The 16,408-nt window shown below is 43.2% G+C and overlaps 1 protein-coding gene across 3 annotated transcripts in view; it reads right to left on the bottom strand.

The window, feature by feature from the left end:
- PCTP (phosphatidylcholine transfer protein) overlaps positions 1–16,408 on the bottom strand; it is a 132,576-nt gene that overhangs the window by 81,723 nt on the left and 34,445 nt on the right. For 2 of the 3 annotated variants that reach the window (XM_033183579.1, XM_033183578.1), the window contains exons 2-6: positions 14,139–14,256; positions 10,446–10,525; positions 7,726–7,897; positions 6,781–6,848; positions 5,350–5,594 (exon numbers count right to left, since the gene is read on the bottom strand). In XM_033183579.1, the coding sequence (XP_033039470.1) occupies positions 5,529–5,594; positions 6,781–6,848; positions 7,726–7,897; positions 10,446–10,525; positions 14,139–14,181 (429 nt within the window). In that variant the 5' untranslated portion in view covers positions 14,182–14,256 and the 3' untranslated portion in view covers positions 5,350–5,528. Of the gene's footprint in view, positions 1–5,349; positions 5,595–6,780; positions 6,849–7,725; positions 7,898–10,445; positions 10,526–14,138; positions 14,257–16,408 lie in introns of those variants that run through there. The other variant, XM_033183580.1, reaches the window with a different exon arrangement.

The following is a 16,408-nucleotide window of genomic DNA, read 5'->3' as shown; positions in this document are numbered from 1 at the left end:
TTGTCAGAAATGTCACAAAACTTGGGGAAGATTTCTACACAGACAAAAAGAGTAGCCTGAGGCAAAGCATGGGGCAGGAGAGCGGCAGGCAGATAGAGATGTACAATTGAGAGTAACAGCTAATAACAGCCAACACTTATTGACCACATTAAATGAAACTGGAACAAGTCAGAGAGATTTGCTGACCACTTATTAAGTGTTTGGCATAGGCCAGGAGATCCAAAGTCTATAGATGAGGAGGCATTTGAGCTGGTTCCTGATCTCCTGGTCCAAAGGGACACTCTCTTTGAGCTATTCATGAGTTGGTATAGGCAAAGCTGCTATTTTTTTTCACATGCTGTGGCTTAAATAAGAAAGAAGTCTATTTGTCTGTCTTGTAACAGTCCAAGGGAGGCAGGGTTATTTTGTCATCCTTAATCTTAGGCTTTCATCCTTGATTCCAAGGCATTTGTTTCAGTTCTTATCATTTCCCAGACAGGGTGAAGGGGGTAAGAACAAGCTGAGTTCATACCTTTCCCTTTTGAGATCCTAAGCTGGAAGTGGCACATATTATTTATGCTCATATATTGACCAGAATTAAATCCCATGGCCACACTTTACTGCAGGGGTGGCTGGGTGGCTGTGCACTCAACTAAAATGCACTGACTTTGGAATCATAAGATACAATAATAAAACAACTAAGCAGTACTTGAGTGACTCCAAGTTTTCTACATGTTATGCCAGGTCCATTGCTAAGCAGTGGACTACATGAATGTGGGGCGCATTCTTCCATTCAGGAATTATAGCAGTCTGCAGAGGACATGGAATATGTGCACAAGTGTTTATAATAATCAGAAAGGATGTGACCACCATCAGATGGAAGGAAAATGTAATACTTTAAGAGCTTGTAGCCAACTCATTGTCCTACAGGATCTGTTGTCTACTAATTCTAAAGTCATTGCATCCCACCTTTATGTACTCCACTGCCTGGCAATGGGCCTGGCATATCACCCAGGAAACTTAGAAAGTCACTTACATAGTGTACTGTTTAATTGTTGTTCCATTATTATATCTTATGAAACGCAGCATCTATGATGTGTATCCAAAGAGACATATATTGGACGTGTATACACATATATAAATAGATGAGCAACGTAAATAATTTTTCTGAAGTCCTCCCATTTTGTTGGTTCTAAACTCTGCAACCTGAACAAACAATATGTTATGCTTCTGTCTTCTCAAGCAAAAAAAAAAAAAGTTCTTCCTTGTAGTTAAGGATGAATATTAAAAAAGGAACTTGGGGAAAGTGGACCCGCTTACATTTTTTTGCCTTTCATTTTTTTCTCTCCCACTTCTAGCCCCTTAAATGGCTCTGCTCTGATGGGCTGCATGATGCAGATGTGTGGGAGGGCATGCTGCACCCCAACATGGGCCAGGAGAGACAGAGGGGATGTGCATAGGTGATCCCCTCCCTCCAGCCTTTTGTTTTTCAGTTAAACTTCAGAAGCTGATGTTCCACTTTGGAAACTCAATTTAAGTATGGGCTACTCTGCATGCTGTCTGACAATGGAGAGGATTCAAAGTAACAGGGCTTAAAACACTTTGGGTAGCCTCACACAATGCTACCGGAGAGGCTGTCAGAGATGCTGGGGAATCATGGAGAAAAATGAGTGGTGTTAAGCATAATACATATTTTCAGGTCACTCGTCAATCTAAAATCTTTCAAAGCTTATTGGGACTCTTGGGATAAAGTCCCAAATCCTTGTTGTTGCTCTCAGGACCCTCCATGGACTGTCTACTTCTCCAGCCACATCCAAGATGCCTCTCCTTCATGTCAACGCCCCAGTCACACCGGCCTTCTGTCATTCTTCAGATGTGACTGACTCTCCTGCTGAGTCCTTCCTCCTTAGAGGTTCTGTGCAAATGGTTCTTCTGTCATGAACAGCTTTCTTCTGCAACCTTCACCCAGCCACAATTCCAACACGTTCTCCTCTGCTCCTCAAACTTAGTTAGTGCATTTTTTTACTAGCATCTTTTATTTTCCTTTTCTGAGCACTTATCATCCTTCGGCAGCTTGTTCACTGAGTTTCCATTAGACCATAAACGCCTTAGGGGCAGACACCATGTCTTTCTCATTCATCCCACAAACGCCATGCCTATCCCAATGCCAATGGACTCCAGCCTCTTGAGAAATATCTGTTAAAGAACTAAATGTCTCGATGCATTTAAAGATAATTCTCTGGGCTGACTGGGTGGTGCTACTAGAAATGTGAGAACTGAATGAGGCTCTTCCTGCCTCATCTCTTGCAAGTCCAGCTAGGAAGTGGGAGGTTGGAAGGGCAAGCATTATAGATGTGGATTCTGGGTGAGGAATCTCAGCCAGGGAGTCAGGCCAGGACTCTCGCTGTGACATAGGAACATTTTCAAGGGAAGTGACCCTCTGCTGGAACTCCTCGGTTCCAAGGTGGTCATTAACTTTGAATTGTTATGCAGTGTGAATAATTTGCCTGTGGAAAAAATTTAGCACCAACAGTAGTGCTACTTTTGCCATTAAATTTCAACTGCAATCCTGACTCATCTCAGCCGGACTCAATTCAAACTGTGCCATTTCTGTAACATTAAAATATAACCCATAGCCACACCAGCAAAGCCCACCACTTAACAGAGAGAGGACCTTGGTACTTTCAAGGAAGGACCAATGGGAACCGGGGAAATCTAGAAACCACCCCCCACCCGGCACCCAACAAAACGCTGACTTGGGGAAAAATCTGGCTTGAATCCATGGGGATTGAGCCTCTATATCCGAATGGATTTAGTCTTCCAGGTTCATGCCATTTGGTCAATCTTCTCTAAATCATTTATTCACTCATTTAGTCACCATTCGAGTGCCTACTATATACTACCCCAAGGACCAGTAATCAAAGTGAAATAACTGCTTCTATCCACAAAATGCTTATTGTCTACTTGGAAAGACAGATATGGGGAAAATAAGCAGAACAAAGTCCTAGAGGAATGACAATATAACTTACAAATTCCAAGTGATACATCCAGCTGTTGCAGAAAAACATATCCTGAGAACTCAGGTGCAAACCCCTCTAAGTACAGGCCTAAACCATCAGTTATCCTATTTTTTGTTTTGTTTTGTTTTGTTTTACCTTTGACACTTACTATAGCTCAAGAGTTTTTAGTTTCCTACATAACCTCAGCTCGTGAGGGCTGTCCACTACTCCAAATTAGCAAGTAAAAATGCTAAAAAGTCATAACTCCATTCATTACAGCAAATGCTGTGACCTTTTAGAATAAGTACCTTACCTAGAAACTCAGCATTCTTAGTATTTTCAGAGTTCTTAGCAAATTATTTAATGTTATTTAAAGAAATGGTTTACATGACACAATTTCATGCCAATTCTGTTTCAGTGACTATAATCTCAGTGCTTTTATTTGAAAGAATCTATTCATAAGATTTCAACTTGACTTCTATTAACAGGAGGCATTCAGATGTAGTTTATCCAGAATAGATTCCAGCTACATTACTGATAATGATATTTTAATGATAATTTTATGAGGTATTCACTTACTTGTATAATTCTATCCAGATGACCATAATGAGCAGGACATAGATAAGCATATGTTTTAGAGGGGCTCTAAATTATGGAATAGTGCAGGTCCTACTAGAAAGAAACATTGTCTTTTTTGTTTTGCTTGGCATAAGCCTAGGACGATGCAAACCTACCTATTGCTGTTAGTGACAATGCTACCAGCAAATGCAGACCAATACTAAAAGATCTGAATTCTCATCTCAGTTTGAGCACCTGTATTGATCCCTACCTGAGGCTACCTACACCTGACCTTGCATATAAGTAAGCCCAAAATTATGTTTTATGTTCAAGTCTACAAATTAGGCTGCATATCACTTGCAAATAAAGGAGATCTAACTGATGCATTCTCACAAAAGGAAGAAGGTAGGAAGGAAGTGGTACACAGGACAAGTAAAAACCACTCTATATTTATTTATTATAGAACACACTTTTCTTCCCAGAAAGAAAACAAACAGTCTGAGTTATCCCAGGTTCACAAATCCCATTCTATGGCTTTACATCCTGAATTTCTGTTATTAATCAAGGTTTAGTATCATTATACACAGTGATTAAAATCTTTCCCTGAGATCATCAAGGCTCTGCCTTTGACTATAGAAATACCTTACCCTACCAAAATTCAGGAGAAACCATAGGAAACTAAAAGACTTTTTGGTGGTAGAAAAGGCAGATAACTTAGGCAGAATTCCTGAGAAAAAGATGCAGAGTCTTTAAGCCACCAGTTAAATTTTACCTGGCTGTGAACTGTTATCCCTTCTACATTTCTAAATACTCTGGAAGGAAAATTCATCTTATTACATAGAAAGCCACTTTTTCACAAGGCTATGCACAAAGCATCTTTGCTTTTGCTAACTGCCACAGCCATCTTGATGCCTCAGTTTCCAGTAAAATCCAAAGCTTGAGAGGTACAGGCAGCCTTTCCCCAGGGACATATGGAAAAGAGAAAAAAACAGACATAGATGATGAGGAAAAATGGGGTTGTCATATTATGTGTCCCCCTTAGACCTGTGATACTTCTCCAAATGGTCTGGCATCATAATAGCTACTGATCCTCCACAAGTAGGAATGAGGAACGACTTACTGGATTATCACCTCAAATCCCAGCCTCATCAGCTCCACAAAGCATAAGGCAAATGGCCACCGGCACACGTCGTCCAGTTTGGGTGCACTGAAAGTCAGCTCTGAACGGAATGCCACTTCCAGCAGCCCCTCCCAAGTTGGAAGAAATCACAATCTGCAAAAGAGCCAGCCTGCCCAAATAGTCATTCTTAAATTGTGTTGTGTCCTTCTGCCCACCCATCCCCATAAAACTGCACAATGGAATGACTGTGTTCCCTACTGAAGGCTTCCCCTCCTAATAGTAAGCAAGCAAAGGTTTCCCTAGTCTGCCCCATACTGAATTGCAGAAGAAGGCAGCCCACCCCAAGATGTGGGGAGTGAGAAAGGAAGCAGGCGGGCCGGGCGCGGTGGCTCAAGCCTGTAATCCCAGCACTTTGGGAGGCCGAGACGGGCGGATCACGAGGTCAGGAGATCGAGACCATCCTGGCTAACACGGTGAAACCCCGTCTCTACTAAAAAATACAAAAAACTAGCCGGGCGAGGTGGCGGGTGCCTGTAGTCCCAGCTACTCGGGAGGCTGAGGCAGGAGAATGGCGTAAACCCGGGAGGTGGAGCTTGCAGTGAGCTGAGATCCGGCCACTGCACTCCAGCCTGGGCGACAGAGCGAGACTCCGTCTCAAAAAAAAAAAAAAAAAGAAAAGAAAGGAAGCAGGGGAGTGAGCTGGATGTCAGGCGAACATGCTTAGAAGGGACATGGTAGAGTGTGTAGGCCTCGGAAGATGGAAACAGCAGGGGAAGGCTGAGCAGCGGTGGGGGGTGGCACTTCCAGAGACATTGGGTGGCTGCACTTCCAGAGACATCATCCCATGGATGCAATGTTCCCAATTCTCATTCTTAGGTTTTCTTGAGGTAGTTCTGACAGGCTCTTGCTATGTCTTTCAAGAAGTTAGGAACTCCATTCTGCAAAGGAAATGAGACTGTCATTTCTATGTCTTCACAGTGGTTACTCTTGATTCTTTGGGATGTGGCAGAAGGTAAACAATGTTGGCTTTAGGACTAACAAAAATGAATAGGCTCCCTAACTGGATTTCAACGGATTTCAACAGAATGTTGTTGCAGATGATGACAAAAAGTAGGACCCAGGACAAAAGGAACACCAGTCAACAGGAACTTCTGTTGCAAAAAGGACTTATATGTTAGCTTTCTCTAGGAAAAAGCAAAGATGTTTCTGAAACAGTGTTTCTTGAAAAAAGAAAACACAAGAAATGGGGTTGGGCTGGACTGTTACATTCTTCCAAAGAAATGAGAGGAAGGACTTGCTTTACTGAATTAGAAAATGGTAAGGATTGGGGATCAAGGAGTAGGATATATGATTATTTAGTTAATGTTGAGCATTGGGCAAGACTTCTCCTGAATATTGTCTTATTTACTCCCCTTCTATGCAGTAGAAGACATCTATCTTCATTTTTAAAAAGGAAGAAATGCATGGCTTCCTTAAATACAACAAGACAGTCAGTAGCAGAGCCAGGATTCAAAATTGCATCTGTTTGACTCCAAAGTTGATGTGCTTTTTCACTCTTCCAAGGAATCTGTTGACCTCTCAAGTAGCAGATCTCATGCAAAGCAGGCTGATGGTCCCCATAATGCCAGGCTCCTGGGCGGTCTCTAGTGATACAAACTACCACTGCAGTTCCCTCCCTTATAGGAAAAAAAAAAAAAAAAAAGCAAAAACAACAAAAGTGGAAGCTTCCCTCAGGCTTGGACACATCTGGTTGTCTCCAAGCCAGGTCAGTCTGTCTTATTCCTCAATAAGAAGAGGAATATAGGCTCCAAAGGCACTATTGCTCCTACCAGGAGCAGACTATTGTCCAGAGGTTCCAGAGAGTGATTCTGGCGGGGTCTTGGGGCACAAGCAGGGAGAAGCTGGCATTCCAAGCTGACAATTCTTTGTCTTTTGTCCCAGCCTCCGTCTTGGATGTTGGCAACCCCAGCCCTAACCAGAGTCACTCAACCAAACTCTTCATAAAGAGCCTCATTACACCTGAGACAATGTGTCTCTTCAGCCTGACAGCCCCAAGGGCTAAGTCAACATTTGTCAAACATACTCCCCCAGCCCTCCCCCCTGCCCCGCCTCCTGGGATCTCACCTTGGCAGCCCAGTTAATGAGCCAGGACGGAATTTGGCCACCCGGGTTATCGAAGTAATACATGAAAACTAGAGAGGGAAAGAAAGGACAATTCAGAAAAAGCAAAAATACCAGAAAAATACAGCAACAAAACTGTGCAAACTTTATATCTTCATATTCAAGCTCAGAAACTGCAGAGGGAGGTGGCATATATTTCAGATGGACTTCTCTCCACTGACTTCACTTACAGCATACTTAAATATAGGCACTTTTGAAAACATAGCCACAGACACATTTTGCTGCTATTTATTAAATACCTGGCAAGTGCTGGACACTTGAATATAGCCTCTCATTCAATTATTCTAGCAATCCTAAGGAGATGGTCAAATTAATCCCATTTTACAAATGATGAAACAGATACTCATGAAAATTAGGTGACATATTCAAAGTGACCATCTAACTACGGTTCAGATTTTTGCCTAGGACGCAAGGCCACACTCATTCTGGTAGAGCAGGTGACCTCGCACCCCACTCTCTGTCAGCAGCTTTCCTCCCTGGGGGCTGGAACTCAAGCTGGGCAGGTCTTGAGCCTTTGAGTTTGTACTGAGCTGGAGCTGAGATCTCCAAGACAAACCTGACAGCTTTCTTGCCTGCCCTTAGGCCCAGTGTATGTATCCATGGGACCAGCTGGAAGTGAATTTCTAAACTCTCTGGTTTCATCTGGACAATCCATGAGTCTGGAGAAAATAGACTGGGTCAGAGTTAAACATCAACTTCATACTCTACTCAAGTCTGTTGGGGTGGAATGAGGCTCTCTCTAGGTGCTGATCCTGGTCTGCTCTGCACCTGTGCCTGTCCTCTGACCTTCAAGGATATGCTTCATGTACTCGACATGCCCTCGCCATCAGCCTGGCCCTTCAGTGGGGACCCCTGGCTGGGTGCACTGACAGGCACCATGGGTTTTACCTTTGCTCCCCTTCTTGCCGTCACTCTCGATCGCCAGGCTCTGCTTGTATTGCTTCACCCGGATCACCCCAGACCTCTCGACAAGCTGAGGCACGGAGGTGCTCTGGGCCAGGACCACGTGGATCTTCCGCCCTTCCACGTCCAGGTCTCGCCGCTGCCGGAGGTAGACATACTGCATGGCCAGTCAAGGCAAGACACCAACGCCAGTATTGTAGACAGACAGAAAGAAAGCGCCACAAGCTGGAAGCAAAAGGAGGTAATTCTGTGCCTCCCACTTGGCATTTGCTCCCTTCTACTGCTAGTTCACTTACCTGCCCTGTCTCCCTATCTGCACTGTAAGACTATGCCTCACACCACCTAGTGTTCTCACCTAAGAGCATGCATTACTTACCTGTGAGTGGTCCCTTCATGCTTTTAATTATGTGAGGAAACCACTTTTCCTTTCTCCAAGAAGGCACTAGGAGATGACAGAGGAATGGTCACTTAATAGCTATGTGGTCCTAGGTAAGCTACTCAGCCTTGCTGAGACTCAGATTCCCTGTGTAGGAAAGGGATTAACACTGCTTTCCAGACAGGCTTGGTGGGGCCATTAGAGAAAGACCTGGGCAGAATAAGCACTCGACAGAAAATGGTGTCATACCTTTTTGTTCTGGCCTCACCCAATGCTCTAATTACTGACCTCTACACATAGTAAATGATCAAGCAATGTTACAACTGATGACCATAGGAAGACATGGGACCACCTGAATATTTCATAGGCAGATGCCCTCTCTGGGGTAACACTAGTTCACCAAGAATAACAAAGCCATTTCATGTCCATCAGCCTTGACAGAAGAACCCTTAAGTTTACAGCACTATTCTAGGGAGGATAGTGAAAGTCTATGAAGCAACAGGAATCACTACTTATCAAGCCCTTATCATGTAACATCATGCACTTGACACACAGCTTAAATTTCGATCCTTACAAAGACCCAGTGAGTTTGTATGAGTATCCCCATACTACAGATGACAAAAGTGAGGCTCAGAGAGGAAAAGAACCTTGCCAAAAATCCCACATCCCAGCCGAAGTGATGAAACCTGAATTTTTATCCCAGATCTGGCTCCAAAACCTACTTAGAATTTCATAGCTGGATGAGGCTCAGATATTTAGTCTGTTAGTTACACTTTCATACAACAGAATTTTGGGTTTCACACTCAAAGGAATCAAAAACCTAAAAGAATCAAAAAGTCACTACGCACAACACAATTACACTTACTATAACACAGCAGCCGTTTTAGCCCCCACCCACCTCAGTGTCTTTTTTTTTTTTTTTTTTTTTTTTTTTTTTGAGATAGAGTCTCACCCAGACTGGAGTGGGGTGTCGCGATCTTGGTTCACTGCAACCTCCACCTCCTGGGTTCAAGTGATCCTCCCACCTCAGCCTCTGGAGTAGCTGGGATTACAGGCGCCCACCACACCCAGCTAATTTTTTTTTTTTTTTTTTTTTGTATTTTTAATAGAGACGGGGTTTCTCCATGTTGGCCAGGCTGATCTTGAACTCTGACATCAAGTGATCTGCCCACTTTGGACTCCCAAAGTGTTGGGATTACAGGCGTGAGTCACCGCATTCAGCCCCACCTCAGTGTCTTAACAGCACCCCCTGTTGCCCCACCCTCACACTGGACAGTCTGTGTCTCCATGCTCTTATGTACTGGTGAGTAAAGTTCTTAAATGTTTCAGGAAAGAGAAGATGTTGATTTGTCTCTGGGTTCCTTTCTCCTACACCTTTTACATTTTCCTTTTAGCAAATATTGTTCCACTCTCTCCCCCAACTTTCTCAGCTCATGTGATAGATATCATCTGATACTCCACGGTGGAAGAATTACCTTGATATAGTGATTAAAATTTGGCAGAACACCTTTGAAGTGTTGGCAGTTTATCTAATTCAGCAGCTTCCAAACTTTTTTCTGACTCCACGAGACCCTTTGCTAAAAGGATCTTATATAGAAATTGAATACTGTAAAACACCTCGCTGCTGGGATTGAAGAGGATGGTGAAGGAGAAAAAATCTTACCGAGGAGTCATCCTACCTCCATCCTACCTATCCCCAAAATTCCACCCTAGCCCCCCAGCTTAGTCCTAAGGGGGCTTCTGAAAACCTTACAGTGTCAGCCAAGCCTCCCTACATTTCATCCAACTGCTTCATTTCATAAACAAGGACATTGAGAGGAAGAAGCTTACAGTCAGTGTCTAGAGCCAACAATCAAGGAGGGATTGCTGTGGGGTCTACTGAGATGGGGGAGGCGGAGACAGCTGGAAATGCAGGGGCCTGAGTTCCAGCACTCACTCTGCCACTAACCACCTATGTGCCCCGGGAGCCCTTTTTTTCTCTGTAGACTGAAGGAGCTGTATCAAGCACTCTTTATAAAAAGTTCCTTCCAGGTCCCCAATTTTGTGGCCTGACAATTTCAAGGCCTAGGAAACTTCTTAGGAAAGTAAGAGTTGCTCTCCAGTGACCATAATTACAGACACTCCATGTGGTCAGGCCCAGAAATCACACTCTGAGCTCTCCAAACACCACACAAGAAGCAACATCTTTAGCAAATGCTGCTGCAAGAATCAGAGACAATGTTATCTGTGCCTGCTGACAAACCAGCTCTACCTCTCTGCAATAGACTGCAGCTGAGGAACACAGAAACACTTAGAAGGTCAGGGAATGAGTATCTTGTGGAAAGGATACATCTCTGTTGGACATGGGAAAAGGGTACTTCACTTCCCAGTAGACCACAGTCTGTCCATTGCATTCTTGTTCATAGAGTTCTAAAGGAGAGCAAAAGAAGTTAATGCATCTGGAAGCCGTTTTAGCTACAACTAATAAGATGACCTCTTAGGCCAAGCACAGTGGCTCATGCCTGTAATCCCAGCACTTTTTGAGGCCAAGGCGAGTGGATTGCTTACGTCCAAGAGTTCAAGACCAGCCTGGGCAATATGGTGAAACCCCGTCTCTCTCTAAAAAAAAAAAAAAAAGCAAAAAAATCAGCCAGGCATGGTGGTGCATGTCTGTAGTCCCAGCTACTCTGGAGGCTGAGGTAGGAGGATCATCCAAGCCTAGGAGGTCAAGGTTACAGTGAGCCAAGCCATGATTGCACCACTGCACTCCAGCCTGGGTGAAATAATGACACCACGTCTCAAGAAAAAAAAAGATAACCTCTTAGGGTATGATAAACCACTAACTCATAAGGTATAAAATTCTAGAAAAAAGTCAAACCGATTAATTTGCACTGAAAGCTTACTGCCTAAGAAGCCAACAAATCTTGTCCATTCTATAGCATAAATAATATTCTTGATAGAATGCAATGAAATAAAATCAGACATCAAAAAAAACAGTCAGAGGTTTAAAATTCAGGATAACCACCAGATGTCACTAGAGTACCAATAGTTCTGCTTCTGAGCCCTTTAATTCCCCTTTAGGATTCCTTGACCCATTACAGCTAACCTGGAACTGAGTCACCCAGTCTAGCACATTCATAGGTCGGAAATGAAGGTTCCAGAATGAGCAACATCCTTCTTAAATAGTTAGAAATCAGCAGAACTGTGGCTTACCCCAAGTTTCTTTCTTCTCTCCCATGTTTCTTTGCACTATGCCACAGCTAGGGTGACCGAATTTCCCTAATAATCTTTCCATCTTACTATTATGTGCAAACAGCAGCCAACACTTGGAGGGAGATAGCAAAGAAATTTAATGGCATGCACACCCTCTGTCCCCAGACTGCTGTGCAGTAAACTTCTTTCTACCTCCAGTTACAGAAGGAGCCCAAAGTCCTTGGAGGAGATGCTAAGGAGGGATAATTTAGCTTTTGAAAAAAAAATCTATTAGAAGCACACTGTAGATTAAGGAGCATGCCAGCCCATTATGGTCACAGGAGGCTGATGAGAGTTCTTAAAGGAAAGGGAGAAGTGGACCTCTGTTGCTTTTACATGCTCAGCATTAATCCCTCCTTGAACATCTCAATTTTCCTTCAGGGCATCACCCTTCCCCTACTTCTCAGCTGCATGGTTTCAGCAAGACTGACTCTGCAGTAATTTCAGGGCTGGGAAAATGAGCAAGACTTGGCCATGGTGACTAATTCAGGGATGGCAGATCTGTCCAGAGTTGTAATTAGTCACTCTAGCAAGTTGAGAGCAAAAAGTGATTTAGTAAAGCTCTTGGATGGACCAGAGTGAGATTCCCAACTTCAACACTGTTCTAGCAAAGCCTAACTGCTCCTTCCACTGGATCAGAACCCAGAGTAAAAGCTGTTGATGTTGGGGAGCAAACATCAGAGGCTCAGCAGTTGTTTGCCCTAAAGTCAGATGCCTTCACTGGTCACTGAAAAATGGATCTTCCATGCTGCCTGCTTCCTCGCATCTCTTTTCCAAATTGAAGCCACATGTGGGTCTTATTGGCAGAGTCTATGTCACATGACTGTATCTTGGCTGCAAGGGAGGCCTAGACAGACAGTGTCTGGCTGTTCCCTTGGATAGGTAAGCATCCCACTGCCCCCTAAATAGGAAGGGTATTTGAGAATGCTAAGTTGCCGAAAACCATGATGAATGTCCACAGAAAATAAGCACAAACTCCAAGCTGAGCTGACAAGAGCCAATCCTGGCATCTGGCTGCCATCCCTAGAAAAGTAGAATTCTCTTTCCTCTGGGGTTATTTGTATGGTTAGAATATAAACCTGGATTTTCTGGCGGACATCTTGGCCATGACATAAGAATCTGCCCAGGAATTAGGTCAACACAGAAGAAAACAGAGTCTAGAGATAGAGAAAGAAACAATCCTGATGAAATTATTTAAGTTCCCTGTTGCAGCTGTCCTCAAAGTTAGAAACACCTGAACTTTTTTTCAGTGCCATGAACTAATAAACTCCTTTTTCTCTTCTTACGCGGTCTTTAGTTGGCTTTCTGTTACTTGCCGCCAAGAGTCTTGACTAAAGGCTTTATGTGCCTTTGGCTAGTTCCATAGTTCCATTCCACTATGACCGCGTTGGCAGAGGCTACTCCAGCTCTAAGTGGCAGGAGAATTCCCTGTGTGATGTCTTTCATAACGTAACACTACAGGGAAAAATCTAAGACCCATAGCCTGGTCACCATGCTAGGCCCTGGAGGATCTGGACCCAACAGCTGCCCTAGTTCACCTAGTAGTAGAAGCACCTACCCTAGCTCTTCGACTACTACTAGTACTAGTTCTATTAGCTAGTTCTACTAGTACAACAGTACTAGCAATAGTAGTAGTAGAACTAGTACGAACAGTAGTTGAAGACCTAGGATAGGTTCTCTTACTCCAACCAACCTAACACCACCAAACTGCTGGTGGCTGTTGAACATACTGCTTCGTGCTTTCCTGACTTTACTAATGCTGATCCCTGGGCCTAGAATGCCCTTAACCAGTCATTCCCATCAGTCTCTCACCTCCTCATATACATGTATTCTTCTCTGTTTGGGAAATTCTGATTCAACTCTCAAACCAAAACTTGGATCGCACCTCCTCCCCTTTCATGACAACTAGATACATGGGAGGATCACACAACTTAAAAGTGGCAGCAAAGGAGCCCCAAGAGCAAACTGTGGGGAGGGTCTAAGACTATGTAAGGAACAAGTCCTAGCAATAGCAAAAGTGCATTTCAGTCCCACATTTAGAATGCTTTTGTTTCAAAATTTAATAGGAAGCACTATGTAGTGGAAGTTAACTTTATTTTTTTCTACTGGCAAGAATAAATAAAAAGAGATTATACCTTTTTTTTTTCTTTTTTGAGACAGGGTCTCCCTCTGTTGTCCATGCTGAAGTGCAGTCTTGGCTCACTGCAACCTCTGCCTCTTGGGTTCAAGCAAGTCTTAGTGCCTCAGCCTCCTGAGTAGCTGGGACTACAGGCATGCACCACCATGCCCAGCTAAGTTTTGTATTTTTAGTAGAGACAGGATTTCACCATGCTGGCCAGGCTGGTCTCAAAGTCCTGGCCTCAAGTTATCTGCCCGCTTCAGCCTCCCCAACTGCTGGGATTACAAGCGTTGAGTCACTACACCTGGTCAGAATAGATCTACGTTCTAATGATTTGGGAAAAAAAAAAAAAAGTGCTGGGTGCAGTGGCTCATGCCTGTAATCCCAGCTCTTTGCGAGGCCAAGACAGGCAGATCACCTGAAGTCAGGAGTTCAAGACCAGCCTGACCAACATGGAGAAACCCTGTCTTTACCAAAGATACAAAAATTAGCTGGGTGTGGTGGCACATGCCTGTAATCCCAGCTACTCAGTAGGCTGAGGCAGGAGAATCACTTGAACTTGGGAGGGGGAGGTTGCAGTGGGCTGAGATTATACCACTGCACTTCACCCTGGGCTACAAGAGTGAAACTGTGTCTCAAAAAAAAAAAAAAAAAAGAGCAAGCATCACTGACCTTTAACATACTGGTCCCATTGTTTTCTGTAGTCTAAGTCCATATAGACATCTGCCAGTAGAGTTGGTGAGCAGTCCTCCAGAACACCAAAGACTTTATATTCATAAAGTCCAGTCTTCTATAAAAACAGAACAGGTAGAAATGTCTATTGGTTCCCAAGTTGAGGGAAAGCAGGATTCCACATTATATGAAAAGCAGCTGATGATGGAGTTCATGCCACACCAAACACTGACCTCCTCTGTGGTCTTAGTGACACAATGGTAAAAAAGCAGGTGAAGGCCCTACTCTCAGGGATCTTAAATTCAGGTAGGCAGCAGTGCTAGAGATAGCTGTAAGTGCCATCCAGGTAATTTAAATAGGGTAAGAAGAGTTGTGTGATAAATGATGCCTTGCAAGGGCAGGGATGGGGAGGACATCTATGTAATCAGGTGATCAGGAAAGGCCTCTATGAGAGTTAACATTTATCAGAGCATCTTGTTCCAAATGCTAGAAGAAGTGAGCCATAGGAAGATAGGAAAAGCCCGTTCCTGGTAGAAGGTAGGTCCTCAGATTGATGGCCTGGCATCTTTAAAGAACCTGGGGTCTGGAGAACTCTGGATAAAAGAGAGAGTGGCAGAAGCTAAGTTTACAGAGGTTGTCAGGCTGGACCCCAAGGACTTTGGAAACCAGGGTAAGAGGTAAAGATTTTATTCTCGTTGCTATGGAAAACTAATGGATGGCTTTAAACAGAGGGATGACCAGATCTGATTCAGAATTCAGTTTAAGAATGACCCAATCAAATTAATTTTTTAAAGGTGATTCTTGCTGCTTGGTAGAAAATAGATCATAAGAGAACAAGGAGATGGGTGAGAAGACCAGTGCAATAGTTCAGATAAGAGATGATGGTGATTTGAACAGGGAGGTAACAACAGTGATGGCAAGGAGTCAGTGATTTAAGGATACATTTTGGAGGTAAAGTAAAAAGGAATTGTTGATAGATCCTGGGGAAAGGGAAAGCAAAGAATCGAGGATAATTTTTATAACCCAAGTTGGGCAGATGGGAATGCCATCTTCTAAGACAGAAAACACTTGGAGAAGAGGTGATTGGTGGGCTTTGGGCATAATTAAGGGTTCTCTTTTGAACAAGTTGAGGTTAAGATGTTTATTAAGCATCCAAGTAAGGGTGTCACATAGGCAGCTACAGTTCTTGGGACAGGTTATATTTACATAGCCATGTGGCATAGTGAAACCCAACACATTGTTTTATCAATTCCAAGACAGAATCTTTCAACAACTGCTTCTTTTTGATTCTGCATAAAAGACTGAAAATGAAAAACAAAAGAAATCTGCTTCAAATCATGTAAGTTCCTTTTATTTGGAAAAAGGCCTTTCTAGATTCCAAATGATAAGAGAGTTCCTTGTTTTCTTGGTAAGCCATGTGCTTGTCCATGAGGGTCCTGGCCTAGAGTTGCCCCAGCACACATTTCACTCTCTCTACGGTGGCAACTTACAATTCCTGACCCTCAGCTCTGCCTAAAGGCTCTATTATTAAAATTAAAGCAATGGCTGTTAGATTAATTTCAACACAAAGGCAAATAAACAAATGAACAAACATGAACTTTTGGATGAACTCTCGTGTCCATGTGCTAAGGCCGTGTTACTGGTTAATCATGCACGAATGAAGCCCTCTCCTTAAACGCCGTGCCATGGACTAAGGGGAAGTCAAGGAATAAACATGCTGAATCTTTCTAGAGATCCTGAAGCTTTAAGGGTCATCCGGGTTGGGTGGTATAACCTAGGGATAAATACATCCCGGTTTAGGAATCTTAGATGTATGTGAAAGTACCTGGCAAAAAATGAACTTAAAATTGAAATGGAATCGATAAGAATCTTCCAGCTCTAAAAGCATGTGATTTTATACCAAGAATTTCCAACCAGCAAATACCAAACTAGTCTATCTGAACCCCTTATGTGTCATGCCATGGATACCCCAGTAGAAGGGCAGACCTCAGGGTCCAATGAGAAATGTCAGGAAGATAAACATCTTATCTCTCTTGCCCTCTCCCCTCACACACACACAAGAGAACTTAGTAAGGATTTATATATACCCACACATTTACACTTATACACACTTGTTTTCATCAATAGGCTTTAGAAGGGAGACAACCAGCAATTATTCAAGAATATTGAGGCCTTGTTTTCTACACATTCTAAGCAAAAATAATTCTTATGTGTTAAGATAATAACCTCCTCAACCTTTAAATAAGTTAGCATTGGATAGCTGTATAAAT

Source organism: Trachypithecus francoisi, unplaced genomic scaffold (genome assembly GCF_009764315.1).
Source record: "Trachypithecus francoisi isolate TF-2019V2 unplaced genomic scaffold, Tfra_2.0 Lachesis_group20, whole genome shotgun sequence".
Lineage (NCBI taxonomy): Eukaryota > Metazoa > Chordata > Mammalia > Primates > Cercopithecidae > Trachypithecus > Trachypithecus francoisi.
The sequence above is the reverse complement of the archived record's forward strand: the minus strand, read 5'-3'. Positions and strand labels throughout refer to the sequence as shown.